A 15,756-nucleotide genomic window follows, 5' to 3' on the forward strand; every position below is an offset into this window, starting at 1 on the left:
AATCACATTTAATGCTGGATGCTGTGTTGAGTGTTTTACAAGCAAAGGCTGGTTGGGTACAATCAGTGCCGTGTTTATTGCAAAAAAATCCAAAGGGACACAGTTTGCTACAATCAGCCAGACTTTGGGACGTACGGCCTGCATAACTGGCATCACACCAGTACCGAAAGTCAACACATTTTTCTGTGTGTTGTATGTTATGTAAAGTATCTCAATGGCTTAAAGACAGCATCCTGTTAGTGATTAATGCCATTCATGTCGCTACTGGCAACGTGGCAGCACGAAACAGCTAGTTTTACCTGTTACTTAAACTTATTTTTTATTCATTTAAAGAATGTGGGGATTGCTCGTGAGCCAGGTAATTAATGCCCATGTCTTGATGCCATTGACTAACAGGAAGTGAATTGCCTTCTTGAACCACTGCAGTTCATTTGATATAATTACACCCACAAACCATTAGAGAAGGAGTTTCAAGATTTTGGCCTATTGATTCTGAAGGAATGGCAATCAGGGCAGCATTGGCTTGAAGGAGAACTTGGTGGTGTTTCCATGGATCTGCACCCCTTGTCATAGAATTATAAAATCTCTACAGTGTGGAAATAGGCCATTCAGCCCAACAAGTCCACACCGACCCTCTGAAGAGCATTCCACCCAGACTCTCCACCCCCCTCCCCTATCCCTGTAACCCCACATTTTCCATGACTAATCTACCTAACCTATACATCCTGATCACTACCAACAATTTAACATGGTCAATCCACCTAACCTGCACATGTGGGAGGAAACTGAAACACCTGGAGGAAACCCACACAGACATGGGAAGAATGTGCAAACTCCATACAGTTGCCCAAGGCTGAAATCGAACCCAGGTCTATAGAGCTGTGAGGCAGCAGTGCTAACCACTAGATGTCTCAAGTACATTTGATAAGACGGGGGTGGGGGGAAATGTAGCTTACTTGGACTTTGAAAATATTTTTGATAATGTCCACATAAGATCATAAGATATTGGAGCAGAATTAGGCCAGTCGATCCAGTGAATCTGCTCTACCATTCATTCATGGCTGATCCATTTCTCAACTCAATCCTCCTGCCTTGTTCCGTAACCCTTGATTTCCTTATTAATCAAGAAAATATCTCTGCCTTAAATGCACACAAAAACTTGGCCTCTGCAGTCTTCTGTGATAATGAGTTCCACAGAATAGCCACCCACTGGCTGAAGAAATTCCTCCTAATCTCAGTTCTAAAGGGTTGGTCCTTCACTCTGGGGCTGTACCCTTAGGTCCTAAGCTCTCCTACTAATTGAGACATCTTCTCCATGTACACTCTATCCAGGCCCTTCAAATTTCAATCAGATCCCCCTCAACTTTCCAAACTCCATTGAGTACAAACCCAGAGTCTTCAACCACTCTTCATAATGACAAACCCTTAATCCCTAGGATTATTTTCATAAACCTCCTCTGCAGCCCCTCCAATGCCAGCACATCTTTCCTTAGATATGGAACTCAAAACTACTCTCAATAATCCAAAGGCAGTCTGACCAGAGCCTTTTAAACCCCCAGCAGTACATCTCTGCTCTCGAATTCTAGCCCTCTTAAAATGAATGCCAACATTGCATTTGTGTTCCTAATTGCCAACTGAATCTGCATGTTAACCTTAAGGGAATCCTGAACTAGGACTCCCAAATCCTTTTGTACTTCAGATTTCAGAAACCTTTCCCAGTTTAGAAAATAGTCCACGCTTCTATTCTTCCTAGAAATGTGCATAACCTCACAATTTCCCATATTGCATTCCACAGAATCATAGAATTTTACAGTTCAGGAGGCCATTCAACCATCATGTCTGTACTGGTTCCCAGAAGAGCTATCAGTTAGTGCCACTCTCTAGCCCTCTTGCCATAGCCTTCTAACTTCATCACTTCTTGTCTGCCACTTCTTTGCCCATTCTCCTAGCCTGTCCAACTTCTTCTGCAGCCTTCTTGCTTCCTCAACACTATCTGTCCTTCAAACTATCTTTGAGTCAACTGCAATCTAAGCGGCTCTAATGTTCTATCCCAGCATTTATACTCCACACCTGGCTTGCCAGTTCCAAGTACCTTCCTTCACCTTTCCTGCACAACTGTCTAATCATTTCAGTGTATCAACATTTTCTCATTTTAGGTTCTTATCCTTCAAAGAATATATAGCCTCCTTATTCCTTTGAATAAAATGCATTGCTTCACTATTTTGAATATTATTTGTCATTTATGCAATCAATCTGCCAGCCTGCAGAAACTTTCATTTATTTGGTGCTGTGTTCTATACTGACCGCTCTTGCCCTATTGGTAGAATTCTACAAATTTCAAACCCATACTGCAAATTTCTGTGTGCATATGTTTAACAGCAGTGGTCACAGCATTACCAAAGACACCCCAATGGAAGATCACGTGACCTGGTAGCAAAGTGGAATCAGAGCTGAAAGTGCTTGACAAAGGCTCTCCTGCTCTATTTATAGTGTTACCCTGCACCAGACAGTGAATAAATGGCCAGCAGATGGGGTCACTGATCCTCAGCTTCCAGTGAGGTGCTTATCCTCACCTGGCATGGAAAAAAGTGCTGGCACCCTGTGTGATCAGTCATCAGCCTCAAACCCAGATTTAAATTCGGGCATACGAGAATTCAGCAGCCTGCAATCAATACCTAACAGTCAGAAGAGGGGAGAATCAGGTAAGTGATTCAGTAAACCAAGCTAATGTTCTTCAAACCCTAATCCCACCATTGCTTCAAATCCCACCATTGCAGCTAGAGAGACTCAAATTTACTGAATAAATATGGAATTTAAAGCTTGTCTCAGCCATAGTGCCTATGAAATCACTATCGATTGTCAAAAAGAAATATGGTATCTGTATCTGGTCTTGTGAATCCAGACCAATAGCAATGTGCATTCTTAACTGCCCTCTGAAGTGACCAACCACCACACAGTTCAAGGGCAATTAGAGAGTTGAACAAATGCTGGACTTTCCAGAGCCATCCACATCCAATTAAATTTTTTTTTATTTAAAAGTCATTGAGCCCCATCATCCAGAAGTTGTCCTCAAACCTCTCGACAAAGTTGCGGTTGAAACCTGCTTATCAGCATGGCAGGAGCCAGAGTGTGGGTAGCCCATGGCTCCCTGTACTCTCTCCTCCAAGTCCCTCAAGCAAATCTTCTTCCCAACAAACTGAAGGCGACCACCTTTATCAAGAGAATGCAGCAGGGGCAGGGACTTAAATCAAGTGGAAGGAAGGCAATGGCCCAATAATATTAATGCTAAACTATTAATCCAGACACCTAGGGAATGTTCTCAGGACCAGGTTTGAATTCTGCCATGGCAGATGATCATTTGAATTCAATAAAAGTCTGGAATCAAGAATGATGACGACCATGAAACAATATTTGGAAAAAAAAATCTGGTTGTCTGATGTCCGTTAGAGAAGGAAAGTGCCTTCCTTATCTGGTCTGGTCTATATGTGGCTCTCCAACCACAGCAATGTGGTTGACTCTTAACTGCCCTCTGACCAATTAAGGGTGGTCAGCAATGTCGCATCAATAAACTAATCAAGAAAAAAACACAGGTGCAACTCCTGGCCCAGAAGAATTTTGCAATATAATGACAAAAAACCTTGGAGATAGAGAATCTCTAGCTTATCTTAAGACATGATCCTTTGTTGAAAATGCTGCTTTTCATTTTTGGAGACTTGGAGGTGAGAAATAGATGATGAAGATAATATATCACAGATCACTGTTATTAAAGGAGTCACTGACTTCTGGCAGCCTCAGTTAATTTAGCACTGAACACTGATCCACGCCTAAATTGGCACCTACAGTAATTAAGCAATCAAAATTCCAAGAATCCTCCTGAAATGCGTGTGGAGTGAGCACATCACTTCGTCTCACAGATGGGGATTGTCTGCTGAGCAACATTGTTACTTCCCAAACCCAACCTGTGCAGAAACAGCAGTGTAAAACAAGGTCACAATTACTACAATTCAATGAGAGATTTACTGCTCTAGCTTGCCTATAAATCAAAAAACTAATACAAATTTCTGTTCCTTAACTTGTACAAAAAAAAAAGCCCACATGATTCTGCATCCTACAGAGATGAGAGTGCATGGATCCAGGCACAGTGATGCTGATCGTAGCTGTTGCTTTCTGTCTCCATCTGGCATCTAGGTGGGTATATGATTAGGAAGGGATTTTAGGGATATGGGCCAAATGCTAGTAAATGGGATTAGATCAGTTAGAATATTTGGTTGACATGGACGAGTTGGACTAAAGGGTCTGTTTCCATGGTGTACAACTATATAACTCTAGAGCCTCAGGCACCAATTACTGACACTCTGAGCTATGGAAGTTCAGACCTATGCTGAGCACTAGGCTGATGATAAACCTCTGCTGCCATCCATCAGGCAGCTGATGCTGGGGTTCAGTCTAAACTGTGTGAAGATCTGGCAGAGTTTTCAGAGGGCGTATCTGCCCCAGTTGAAGGAATGGAAGTGTCCATCGATCTGCAATCACCTATGAGCAAGCTTGTGTGGCCTTTTCAATCGAGTAACTGGGATTTTCATGAAAAGCCAGAACCAGCTGGCAAGACATTGGCTGCTGGAGATGAGTACAGATCTACATATCATTACTTTGTCTCAAAGTGGAAGGAAATACCTAATTGTTGAACTGCACTTGACCATTATACGTGTGCTTAGAATTTGCACATTATAGAAACAACAGATCCATGTGGACAAGTAGTCTGAGTTTACAGCAGGGTAAGATCAGTGGCTTGAGTGTGCTTGGAATATGGATGTGTATTCGATTAGATATTTAAAATGCTCCAAGTCAGCTGAAGTGCACAAGTATCTTTCTTCTCACCAGCCAACATCTCCTCAGATCTGCTAGGATGCTTTGGTGCCTCAGTGCTTCTTCATCTTGCACCTTGGCTGAAGTTGCGTCACACTCAAAATGTTTTCAGCAGTCAGGTCTCCCCTCTCAGCAGTACCAGATTGTGTAAAGCACAGGAGACCACCACTATCCAGGAGACCTTTGCTGGGACACACTGAGGAGCACTACCCGACCTGTCCAGGCACTGAACTCCCAACCCAATGGTTAACAAATTCATTATTGTCAGTGCATGAGGGCTGGTGAAATATTGTAGTAGCTGGGGTGGCAGGGAATATAGGATTCGTGGTTTGTCCCGAAGTTACAAACAAAAACACGCAGAATCCACTAGCAGCGATTGCTGATGTGTTGAAGAGACAGGAGATGGAATTCCCTTCCAGATTGGTCCATGAAAGGCTTGACAGCCAATGCAGGCTGTAACTGAGGCCTTGGACCTTGCAGTCTAGTAATAGCACTGAAACATTTGGTACTCTTGAGCAAACTATCCATGAGCTCAGAAATGAATGCAGTTGTTTGGAGATGTGGACATTTCTGGCACTCTGACATTTGGAGGTAGCATGTTCTTTGCTTTAAGATCTGGCCACAGGGAGCCATTGATTGCACTGATTGATTATGATCCCTTGCTGTAGCGTTCTGTCCCTATCCCATCATCAGGTTGCCCCTGAAAGCAGCGAGGAGTTTGCTGTTGCCTCAATCCATGTGCCCACCTCACTCTTGCCATCAGGTTCTCTCTGCAGGAGGAACCTCTTTTGAAATGAAATATACCCATGTCACATGGGCACCACTAGAAATCGAAACGTTGTTTCTCCTGCTCCTCAGATGCTGCTGGACCTGCTATGTTTTCCCAGCAACACACACTCGACTCATTTCTGAGAGTCCTCCACCACTAACATGATCTCACAGATGCCCCAAACCCAAATCAACAGCTACCTCATTTTCTTCAGAATAAAAAAAACTGTACAGATGTCAAGCACAGTAACACCAACCTTGACCACCTACTGTCATTATTTAAAAGCTGCCAAACCTTTGCCCCACAACCTGCATCCCTTTATGCTTACCAAAAAAAAGGCATGATCCCTTCACTGTCTCTACTACCTCTTACTGCATTTTTCTTTTCAAATCACAAGAAGGGTGCCCAAGTATCTTGCAGTGCATTGCTTATAAATGTGCGTCCCCACTTGATCAGTCAATTTTACAGCTTCGTCTGGAGACAAAGTAATTTCAACATTAGCATCTATGATTAATATTAGAATTAATAGGAGAGATAATGAAAAAGACGATGATCTGGAGAACTACAGAATGCAGTTGAAGATGCAGGAGTAGGAGCTAAGAGGAGAGGAGGTGATGCATTTTGGAAGATCCAATTCAAGAACGAACTATTTTGTAAATGGAAAAGCCCTGGGGAAAATTTATATACAGAGAGATCTGGGTGTTCAGGTCCACTGTACCCTGAAGGTGACAACGCAAGTCAATAGTGGTCAAGGCGACATATGGCATGCTTTCCTTCATCAGACGGGGTATTGAGTGCAAGAGTTAGCAGGTCATGTTACACTTGAATAAGACTTTGGTTCGCCACATTTGGAATACTGCGCGCGGTTTTACTCGCCACATTACCAAAAGGATGTGGATGCTTGGAGAGGTTGCACAGGAGGTTCACCAAGATGCTGCCTGGTATGGAGGGTGCTAGCTATGAGGACAGGTTGCACAGATTAGGCTTATTTTTGTTAAAAAGACTAAGGTTGTGGGGAGATCTGATTGAGGTCTACAAAATCATGAGAGGTATAGACAGGGTGGAGAACAAGAAGCTTTTTCACCCCAGAGTGTGGGACTCAATTACTAGGGGTCACGAGTTCAAGCGCAGGCTTGGAGGGCCAAAGGGCCTATTCCTGTGCTGTAATTTTCTTTGTTCTTTGTTTTTCATTAAGCTGGAGTAAACATTGACAGGAAGCTTCAGCAAAAGGGGAAATGTTACTCAAGAGGAAGATACGGATGAAAAGAGTGAGTGCAAATTAATGAAAAGGTGAAAAACTGTGGAAAGGCAAAAACTAGAAGGAGCATTAGGAAATTCAATGAAGCAATTATGAAGTTATTTCTATAGCAAACATCAAGCTGGCAGGAATGCAACTAGTCTAAAAGGATTATAGATTCAAAATGCTGCAGATGTTATGAGAAGAGAACATAAGAAGTGCTTTGATAAGCAGCATAATGTTTTAAAACTAGGTGAAACAGACTGTTTTCTGAATTATTAATAAACTTTGGAAAAGGCAGAGAGTTAGCTAACAAAATTAGGATGACAAGTGAATGGCTGGAAAATGGAATCTAGCTGAATGGAATTTGATTTATAAATAATACTGTACTGAGCTGAAAGGTGAACTTAGCCCCATATAAGGGGGATCACTGAGAAAGGCTTTCCTTAGACTCAAAATATTTTTCATTGAAATTAGATGCAAAGCACCAGTGAAGGGCTCAGGCCCAAATGACGATTCTCCTGCTCCTCGAATGCTGCCGGCTGTGCTCTTCCAGCACCACACTCTTGACTGCAAAGTAACAGTGCCAAATATTGTGAAAATAATGATAGGAAAGGAGACCCAAGTCCAGGCAAAGAAATAAAACAAAAATGGATGAAAAAATTCAAAGAGAAATATAGGCCAACATTAAGCATCTCAAATGCTCAACTTACAGATGCAAAAAAGCAATGGAAATTGTGTTGTAGAAATTATTTCATTGCAGAAGCAAACTACTGCAGACGGTAGAAATCTGAAATTGGAACAGGAAGTTCGTAAATACTGATTAGGTCAAATAGCCAGAAGAATTAAGAAGATGGTGGGATTATCTTCTACATTCAATGAAACCTGCAACTTAAATAAAGTCAGTTGACACCCTGAAGAAGCCACAAAATAAAACTGGCTTCAGTTAATGGCAGACAAGGATCAGAATTAATAGAAAATGTACATTTTGCGATATGAAACGAGGTATCCGTAAAATCAGTGTTAACGCAATAATAACTGACTTTACATCAATCCAGTGCAAGTTGGAATACCTTACTAGAATTAAAGCAACAAAACCAGGTCTGCAATTTTGGCACAAAATTTCTCTGGCCCATTGTGACAAGGACCACGATAAAGAATAACTTGCAACTTGATCTGGTTTACAATAGCAGTCAGAATAGCATCCATAAATTAGCAGCGGAGCAAACACAATGATTAAATGTTATCAGCAATCTTCAGGCCATATGGATGTGTGATATTTATGACCACTTAATTCATCATGAGGGGCACTTAAAAAATAAAGCAACCATGCCTTACAATACTGAGCACTTATTTTGGAAGCTCAATGCTTTAGTGAAGAGCATGAAATGCCATAGACTGAAGTAAAACTGACAAAGAGGATTTCTTCTTCACAGAACATCCAGCACGTGATGATGATGATTTTTGGCGAGAATAAGAAAAAACTTCTTATGGAAATATTAAATTCTGCATCTGTAAAACTTGATGGGCTGATGAGTCTCATCTTAAACCTTTTGTACATTCTTGGTATTGGATCTCAGAAGTTCCTTTGATTGGCACTACAGTTTAGATACATAACAGACACACCAAAACATAATGTTCTAACTGCAACTTTAACAGTGAAAAGAAATCCATCACTTACTAAACTCTTAGGTTGAAGGCCTACCTTCTTTTGGAGGACATTGATCTTTCTCTCTTTCACTTCCAGCATATCTTTCATATCACGTATCTCTCCTGCTAGTGTTCCTTTTTCTTCCGTAAGATCTTGCAGCTGTTTTGTCTTTTTGTTAAGAAAGCTTTCTTTTTCCTCAAGTCGCAACCTCAAAGCATCAACCTGGGAAAGAAAACAGATATATATAATACAGTCTAAAATACCCATGATCTTAACATGAAATTTATTGCTATAGCAAAAGGAAGAAACCGTTTTGTTATTCTTGTTATAACTGTTGTAATGTTAAATATACGATCCTGTGCTCATAGCATGAATACAGGTTCAATATCTCATATGGAATAACCACACTGCACCAAATGTCAGTTGTATAGGTTACACAGAAGTAACTACAATTGCAGCGGACTGCTTGATCCAACTACTTGGTTTTCATGATTATCTTTCAGATGAGTACGCGTCTCAATTCCAGATACTTGCATAGATCCCATCCCTAATCATTTTCTCTCAATTTCCTTTAGCAATTCACTTAACCTAATCTTAAACTAGTGATATGGCCCTGACATCACTCAGTTCTGCTTCCTCAAGAAGTATTTCTCATTTCAATACCAAAACTCTTACATTTAACATTAAATCCAAGTCTCTGTATCTGATGCTTTCACCCATCAGATACAAAGTGCCAGGGAAACTCAGCAGTTCTGGCAGCAACTGTGGAGACAAAAACAGTGAACACTGAGCCCAATGGCTATTCTCTGAAAAACTGGATTAAAAATACTGTTTTTTTTTTCTCCATAACTGTGCCAGTCCTGCTGAGCTTCTCCTGCACTATTTTACATCTCCGGCATTGACAGTATTTTGCTTTGAAAACTTAAAACAATGGATCAAAGTATTTATTGACATGGATTACTTTTAGTTCTGAGAGGTCTTCTTCTATAAAAGGTGTTGTTACAGAAATGATAACTATGAAATAATTACTGATTATTGAAAAAACCCATCTCATTCAGAAATGCCCATTAGGGAAATAAAATTGCCCTTTTTACCTGGTCTGGCCTATGAGTCATTCCAGACCAACAGCAACGTGGTCTGTCAGCTCATTAAGTTGTATCAATCACTAACACCTCAAAAAAAAAATTTAAATTGGATGTAGCACCTAACACCAACACAGACTCAGTCCAGTTGACCCTACAAACTCTTTCTCGCCAACATCTGAGGGTCATTGCCAATAGTAGGAGAGCTGTCACTCAGACAGGTTCAGCAACAGCCTCACAGTCATGCTCTCAGAATCACACCTCAGTGCCAGGAAATGCCTGGCACTGAGGTGTGATTGTTACATGCCATTTGTCAACCTAAGCCTGGACACTGTCCAGGCTCTTGTGGTATTTGGATTCAGACTGCTTCAACCTCTGCAGTTTCATGAATGGTGCCAAACATTATGCAGTAATCAGTGAACATTCACAGTTAAGAACTTATGACAGAAGCAAGATAATTGATGAAGCAGCTGAAGATTGATGGGCCAGCATACTCTTCCAAAGAACCTCTAGAGTAGTGTCCTGGAGCTGAGAGACTGACCACCAACAATCACAGTCATCTTCTTTGAGGTAATTGTAGTTTTAACCAGCAAATGCTAGCTTAAAATCCTAGTGTATTATGGTAGCTACTTCCATGATTCTTACCCATCATACTTACATAATAGCATCCTTTATTTTGTATACAAACATATAGCTTAAAATACTTTAGCTTCAGAAATTCCAATAATTCTCTACTTTTACACTTTTGTCATCTCAAATAATAAGTGTATATCAAAACTTTCCAAGAATAATGCTACACCTACTCATCTCCTTGATCCATCAACAGATTTCCTTGTGTCCCTGAAACAATTACTGGAGATGTTACACAATTATCATTCCTTTCCGATCTTTAACCACGAAAGTATCAACTTAGCTTGAAACACACTTTTTTTTCATACATTGATTCTTTTTTGTTCTGCACGGTCTTTACATTTTGTTTAAAATCCACCCAAAGAGGAGAATTAGCACTACATTAGTGCTAATATAACAAGGACCTGAAGACTAGGTGGTCATTATGATCAGTACAACATCCTCCAATCTAGGATAACATCCCATTAGTATAATTTATCATAAATTCAAACCTGATCAATTCTTCAACTGTCAACTCATGCCAATGTTTTGATTTACACTATGAAAAGTATTCAACACTACAGCGGCATGATTCCAGGCAACAAATGCAGTGTTTTACTACATCCCGATTCACTGTATCATGCCTCTGGATCATAATTCGAATCAACTATGGACAGATTGAGTTCTCAGTTCTGCCATGTTTTTCAGAGAAAAGGATAAAGCCAAAAGATGACTGAAGTAAATCCAGTGACTCTCTGGAGTTCAGGAATGATATTCATGAAGGTGACAAAAAGTCCTCTGAAGAGAAAAAATGTACTCCAAATTGAACTGTCATCTCCTGTGAGTGTCTCAGACTGTGACAAAAATGGTGGACAAAGGACAGTAGTTTAGGCAACAGACTTGTCTGCAATTTTCCTTTTCAGAAGTACACACGGAGAGAGGTTAAAGCAAGCTTGATACCTGGTAGGTTAGTGGACTAAGGTATTCTGTGTACTAGTCTGTATTCAAGTGCCAATGTCCCGTTAAAGTCACAGTCAAAGCACTTCTTATTCCTCATCCTGATGTGGAGGTGCCGGTGTTGGATTGGGTTAGACAAGGTCAGAAGTCAGATGATACCAGATTATGGTCCAACAGGTTGATTTAAAATCACAAGCTTTCGAAGCATTGTCCCTTCATCATTTTACCTGAAGAGGCAATATTCTGAAAGCTGGTGGTTTCAAATAAACCTGTTGGACCAAAACCTAGTGTCATCTGACTTCTGACCCTATTCCAAATCTGTATATGTTGCATTTTTATTCCTTCTCACTTTAAGTAATAAACGCTCTCTCTTTCATTAACTCAAGGCTGCAGGTTAAATTGGCTCTTTTTAAAAACTAAATTCCTTTGGGAGAAAGGAATCCACAAGAGAAGGGATCCTTCAATTAGATATTCAGAATTTATACACACAAGGGATCCAGATATTGCACCGGAACCACTAACAGATTTTTCACAAATAGGAGAACTGGATTAAGAAGTCCATTTCCTTTGCCAGGCTGGCTACTAACTGAAAAAAACCAATCAACTCCAAAGTAGAAGCTGCAAACAACATTCATAAACCAAGACAAAGTGGCTACAGTAAACAAATAGTTATCACTAGACATGTGACCTTCAGAAACTGCCTTGTTAAAAAAAAGTGTCAATATCTTTTATTGCTCTATTTGAAAAAATGTCCAGGCATCCACAACCCTTCAAACTCAAGTCCACAAAAAATATTATACATTAAACTACCTTAAAAATTATTTCCCTAGTTATATTATTAAACTATATCTTGATCATCAGTCCAACAATGACATCTTTGGGGGTGTGCTAATGCCATAAACTATAGTGTCATTGCATAAGATTAACTGGAAGACCGTCACCAGTTTTAACCTGACTTTAAATTCCAAAGGCCTTAAGTGGTGCAATAGACTATCTATCAACTTGTGCTACTCAAAAGACGGACAATATCCCTCAGCAATTTTTCATAGATCATTATGAAAAATCTTCACTGAGCTCCCGAGGTAAGACATCCAAATGAAATACCTCAATTACTAATAGAATTTGAAAACATACACCCTAAATTTTGCCCCCTACCATGAAAAAAGGAATATTCTTTGCCAATAATCATGATATTGAAATTTCAATACATGTCATGCAAACCACATAGTTGGACAGCACACTTAGGATCCATCCAAATTGTCACAATAGCTATTATTTATTGTGTCACATATCTTGGTTCCAAGCTACAACCGCATTTGGTTGATGTTCCCCTGTAGAGAAAGATATCAGACAGACAAGTTTGAAGAACTCACCTCAGGAAGAAACTTGACAGTGAATGGATGCTTTACTGACTCAAACAAAACTGAAGTATCATCCCAATTAAAATTTTTCAAGATAGTAATTCATTTAATAATTGCTGGATTGTCTGCTCCCGCTGCCTCTCTCTTTCCCCAAATGTTGCAACCAAAGTCAGATTCCTGAAACTTTTCTTTCTGCCTCCCCAAAGGCAACAAAAAATGTACTTTAATGTACTCATGGCTTTAATCATTTTCTAACTTTAAGGTCATATTAGTGGCTGGTCACTAATTGCTAATTTAGTGAAACTATTCAAGTTAATAGCACAGATCTATCATCTTAGCCAGTCAATTTGCTTCTATTTTTCTTACCAAGAATCTGCATATCTTCTGTTTTCATCAAAATCTGTGCAAATTAGCCAACGGGAATTAAGTTCTACTACTAATGTTCATTTAAAAGAAAACTAAATATTGCTATTGGGCAAGATTACCAAACAGAATTCTTGCAACCCTATTTCTACATTATGTATTCAATTATTATGATTTTTAAGATAAAAAGACAATTTGAGAAGATCAACGCATGATCAACAAAACCAAATATGCTTTCCTTATATGGTTTCATTCTTTACTGAATCTACTAATGACAGCATATTCACAGCTTGCAATACTTTGTTAAAACTTGAAATATTTCACAATTTTTCCACAAAAGATGAAAATAATATTTCACTACAGCTACGAAAAAGAAAGAACATTCAATTCAGTGGTTATATTGAAACAGAGGGCTGGAGGGAAAAACTATTACCTTTGAGAATAAAATATTTCTGTTGTTACTCAGGGTGGGAAATGTACAATGAAATTTCTCAGCTGCTAGCTCAGTAAATTAGGAATGAAGCTTAGGTTCAACCATGTTAGACTTGCACATCAGTGCTTAAAAGCCAGCTTTTGCCAAAGTTTTAGTTGCTACATGGAGCTCATGTTTGCATTTCACTGCTGTGGTTAGCATTGGAACTCACCCAATACTCACCAGCTACTATGAAATCCTTCATTTCCATGCAACCAGTGTTTGCCTTTCATATAAATTGCGATTGTGTGAAATAGAAACATTCGAAAGGAAGTTTTAACTGTAATGTGTGGTAGCATACTGAAAGCAATTTCTGCACACAAAATGTAATATGACCAACAAAAGTTAATTTTTAAATCCTGTGATAGAAAGAGATCGATTTTTAATTTAGGTTCATTTTGGGGAGCAATTTTATTTTCTATACATTTGTTTAAAAAAAGTATGCTTGACTTTACGGTAGACTAACAGCTGCATTAACAGAACTTAGAATCAAAGATCTGTTTATTAGCCCAATGCATATATAAGAGGACGTGTTATTTTGATTTGTTAACCTCACAACCTGAGAAGCACAACCTAAGCCACATCAGCTGAAATTTACCAAGGAAACATGGTAGTCACACCATTCTTAGTGAAGCAAGAAACATCTTAGCCAAAAACAAAAGTTATGAGACACAACTGAGGCAAACCTGGATTCAGTACTATATCGCGTGTACATCTGCCAATAATGCAATATTTTAAAAAAAGATATTATCTTTGGAACATCCAAGGACAAATAAATACACACAAATGACATGCCTGATTAATAAATAGGATATGATTCCACCTATCCACAGGATTTTGATCACATTTTTACAAAGGTAGTCACATGCATTTATGGCTGGAACCAACAAAATGATGTTGCATTCCAAAGGTGAAGGAATTGCAATAATGAAGGTTTTCATCTTTCTTCTATCAAGTTAATGCTATTCATATCATGCTGTTGCCTAAACTCTGTCCTACGTAAGATAAAATTGAAGAGATTTATAATTCCTGCTTGGCCAACTCAGTAAAATTTCTAAACTCCTCTGACCCTAGAGACAACCAAAATGGCATGCAACCAACAAATATTCTCTTGCAAAAGACAAGTGAGAGATGATGCATTTTGGTAGGCAGAAGAGAGCTTCAGGTAGTAACAGTCTAAATGGGGTAGAGTAGCAAAGGGACCTACAAACACCATGAATTCTGAACTTTACAGATGATTAAGTTTTGAAAATATTCCTTAAACAAAGAATTCTAAAAAGGAATATGCAATTAGCCTTCCTGATAAATACTTCAGTTCAGAGAAAAATTAATATAATCCTTTGCCATGGAGAAATAAACTCGTTCAGGTGAGTTATCTTTCAAGAAAAGGACAGCAACATTTCAGATCCAAAGCAAAACAGTGCAAAAGCAGAAAGAGCCGCTTTGTATTAATGACCAAGCAAGATTCTTTCAGGAATTTAATTTCTGTCACAAGAAAAACAAGCCTCTTGAAAAAAGTCAGGGGAGTCAAGGCGTGCACTGCGCGTGATAATAGCATCCAGGGAAATTCAAGGAGTTGGGAGTAGTTCTCAAAAGACACAAAGTTTCATCTTGGAATAACTGGGAATGACTTTGGGACTTGTTCTTTATTTTGATATACCTGCTGAAGCATAGCATACAGTTAGAGAATTTCCAATGGTATATTTCCAGATATTTTAGACAATGCAAGTTTATCTTTACTTCGATAGCTTGACTTGAATTTGCATTGTCATTCCCCCACTGTGCCACGTCTAAACATTTAGGGAGTCCTTAACTACAAGCATTTAAAAGGTGGTGCACCACCTTCTCAGGGGCAATTAGAAATGGGCAATATACTGGCTAAGCCAGCAATCCCCACATCCCATGATTGGGTTTTGTTGAAAACATGCCTTTTGTGGTGAACCTATATTTTAAATTTAGGTGGTAGTTTCTGGTAAAATGCTTTACTGTCTGCAACTGATCATGTGACCAATGTTTCAGGAGACAAATACAGTCAGTTCTGATATAATGTGATAGTTCCGTTCTCATGCGATCTCACGTTATAAGAAAATCATGCAATAGCTGCACCATTGAAACTACTTGGGCCAGAACTGCGTTATAGCCCATACAGGTAAGGAGAGCTCGTATCCTACGTTTAACAGCCTAAATTTTTCAATCATGTTAAAGACAATTCACATTGAAGAAACCAGTGTTATAGCAGAACAGACTGTAGTTAAATGATCAATAATAAATTAATTGTAGGAGATGATGTTTCTGGATGGTGGAATTGAGAATCCAGCACAGCTTTAGTTTTGAACAAACTTGCAGTAAACCTCTTTCAAATAGAATTCAACAGAAAGTCTGAGTGCTC

General features: G+C 39.3%; 1 protein-coding gene across 3 annotated transcripts in view; it reads right to left on the reverse strand.

Moving 5' to 3' along the window:
- The window catches only part of LOC132822339 (ERC protein 2), an 820,981-nt gene that overhangs the window by 510,630 nt on the left and 294,595 nt on the right, over nt 1-15,756 (reverse strand). For all 3 annotated transcript variants that reach the window (XM_060835591.1, XM_060835589.1, XM_060835590.1), the window contains one exon: nt 8,578-8,745. In XM_060835591.1, the coding sequence (XP_060691574.1) occupies nt 8,578-8,745 (168 nt within the window). The remainder of the gene's footprint in view (nt 1-8,577; nt 8,746-15,756) is intronic.

Source organism: Hemiscyllium ocellatum, chromosome 14, assembly GCF_020745735.1.
Source record: "Hemiscyllium ocellatum isolate sHemOce1 chromosome 14, sHemOce1.pat.X.cur, whole genome shotgun sequence".
NCBI classification, from domain to species: Eukaryota; Metazoa; Chordata; class Chondrichthyes; order Orectolobiformes; family Hemiscylliidae; genus Hemiscyllium; species Hemiscyllium ocellatum.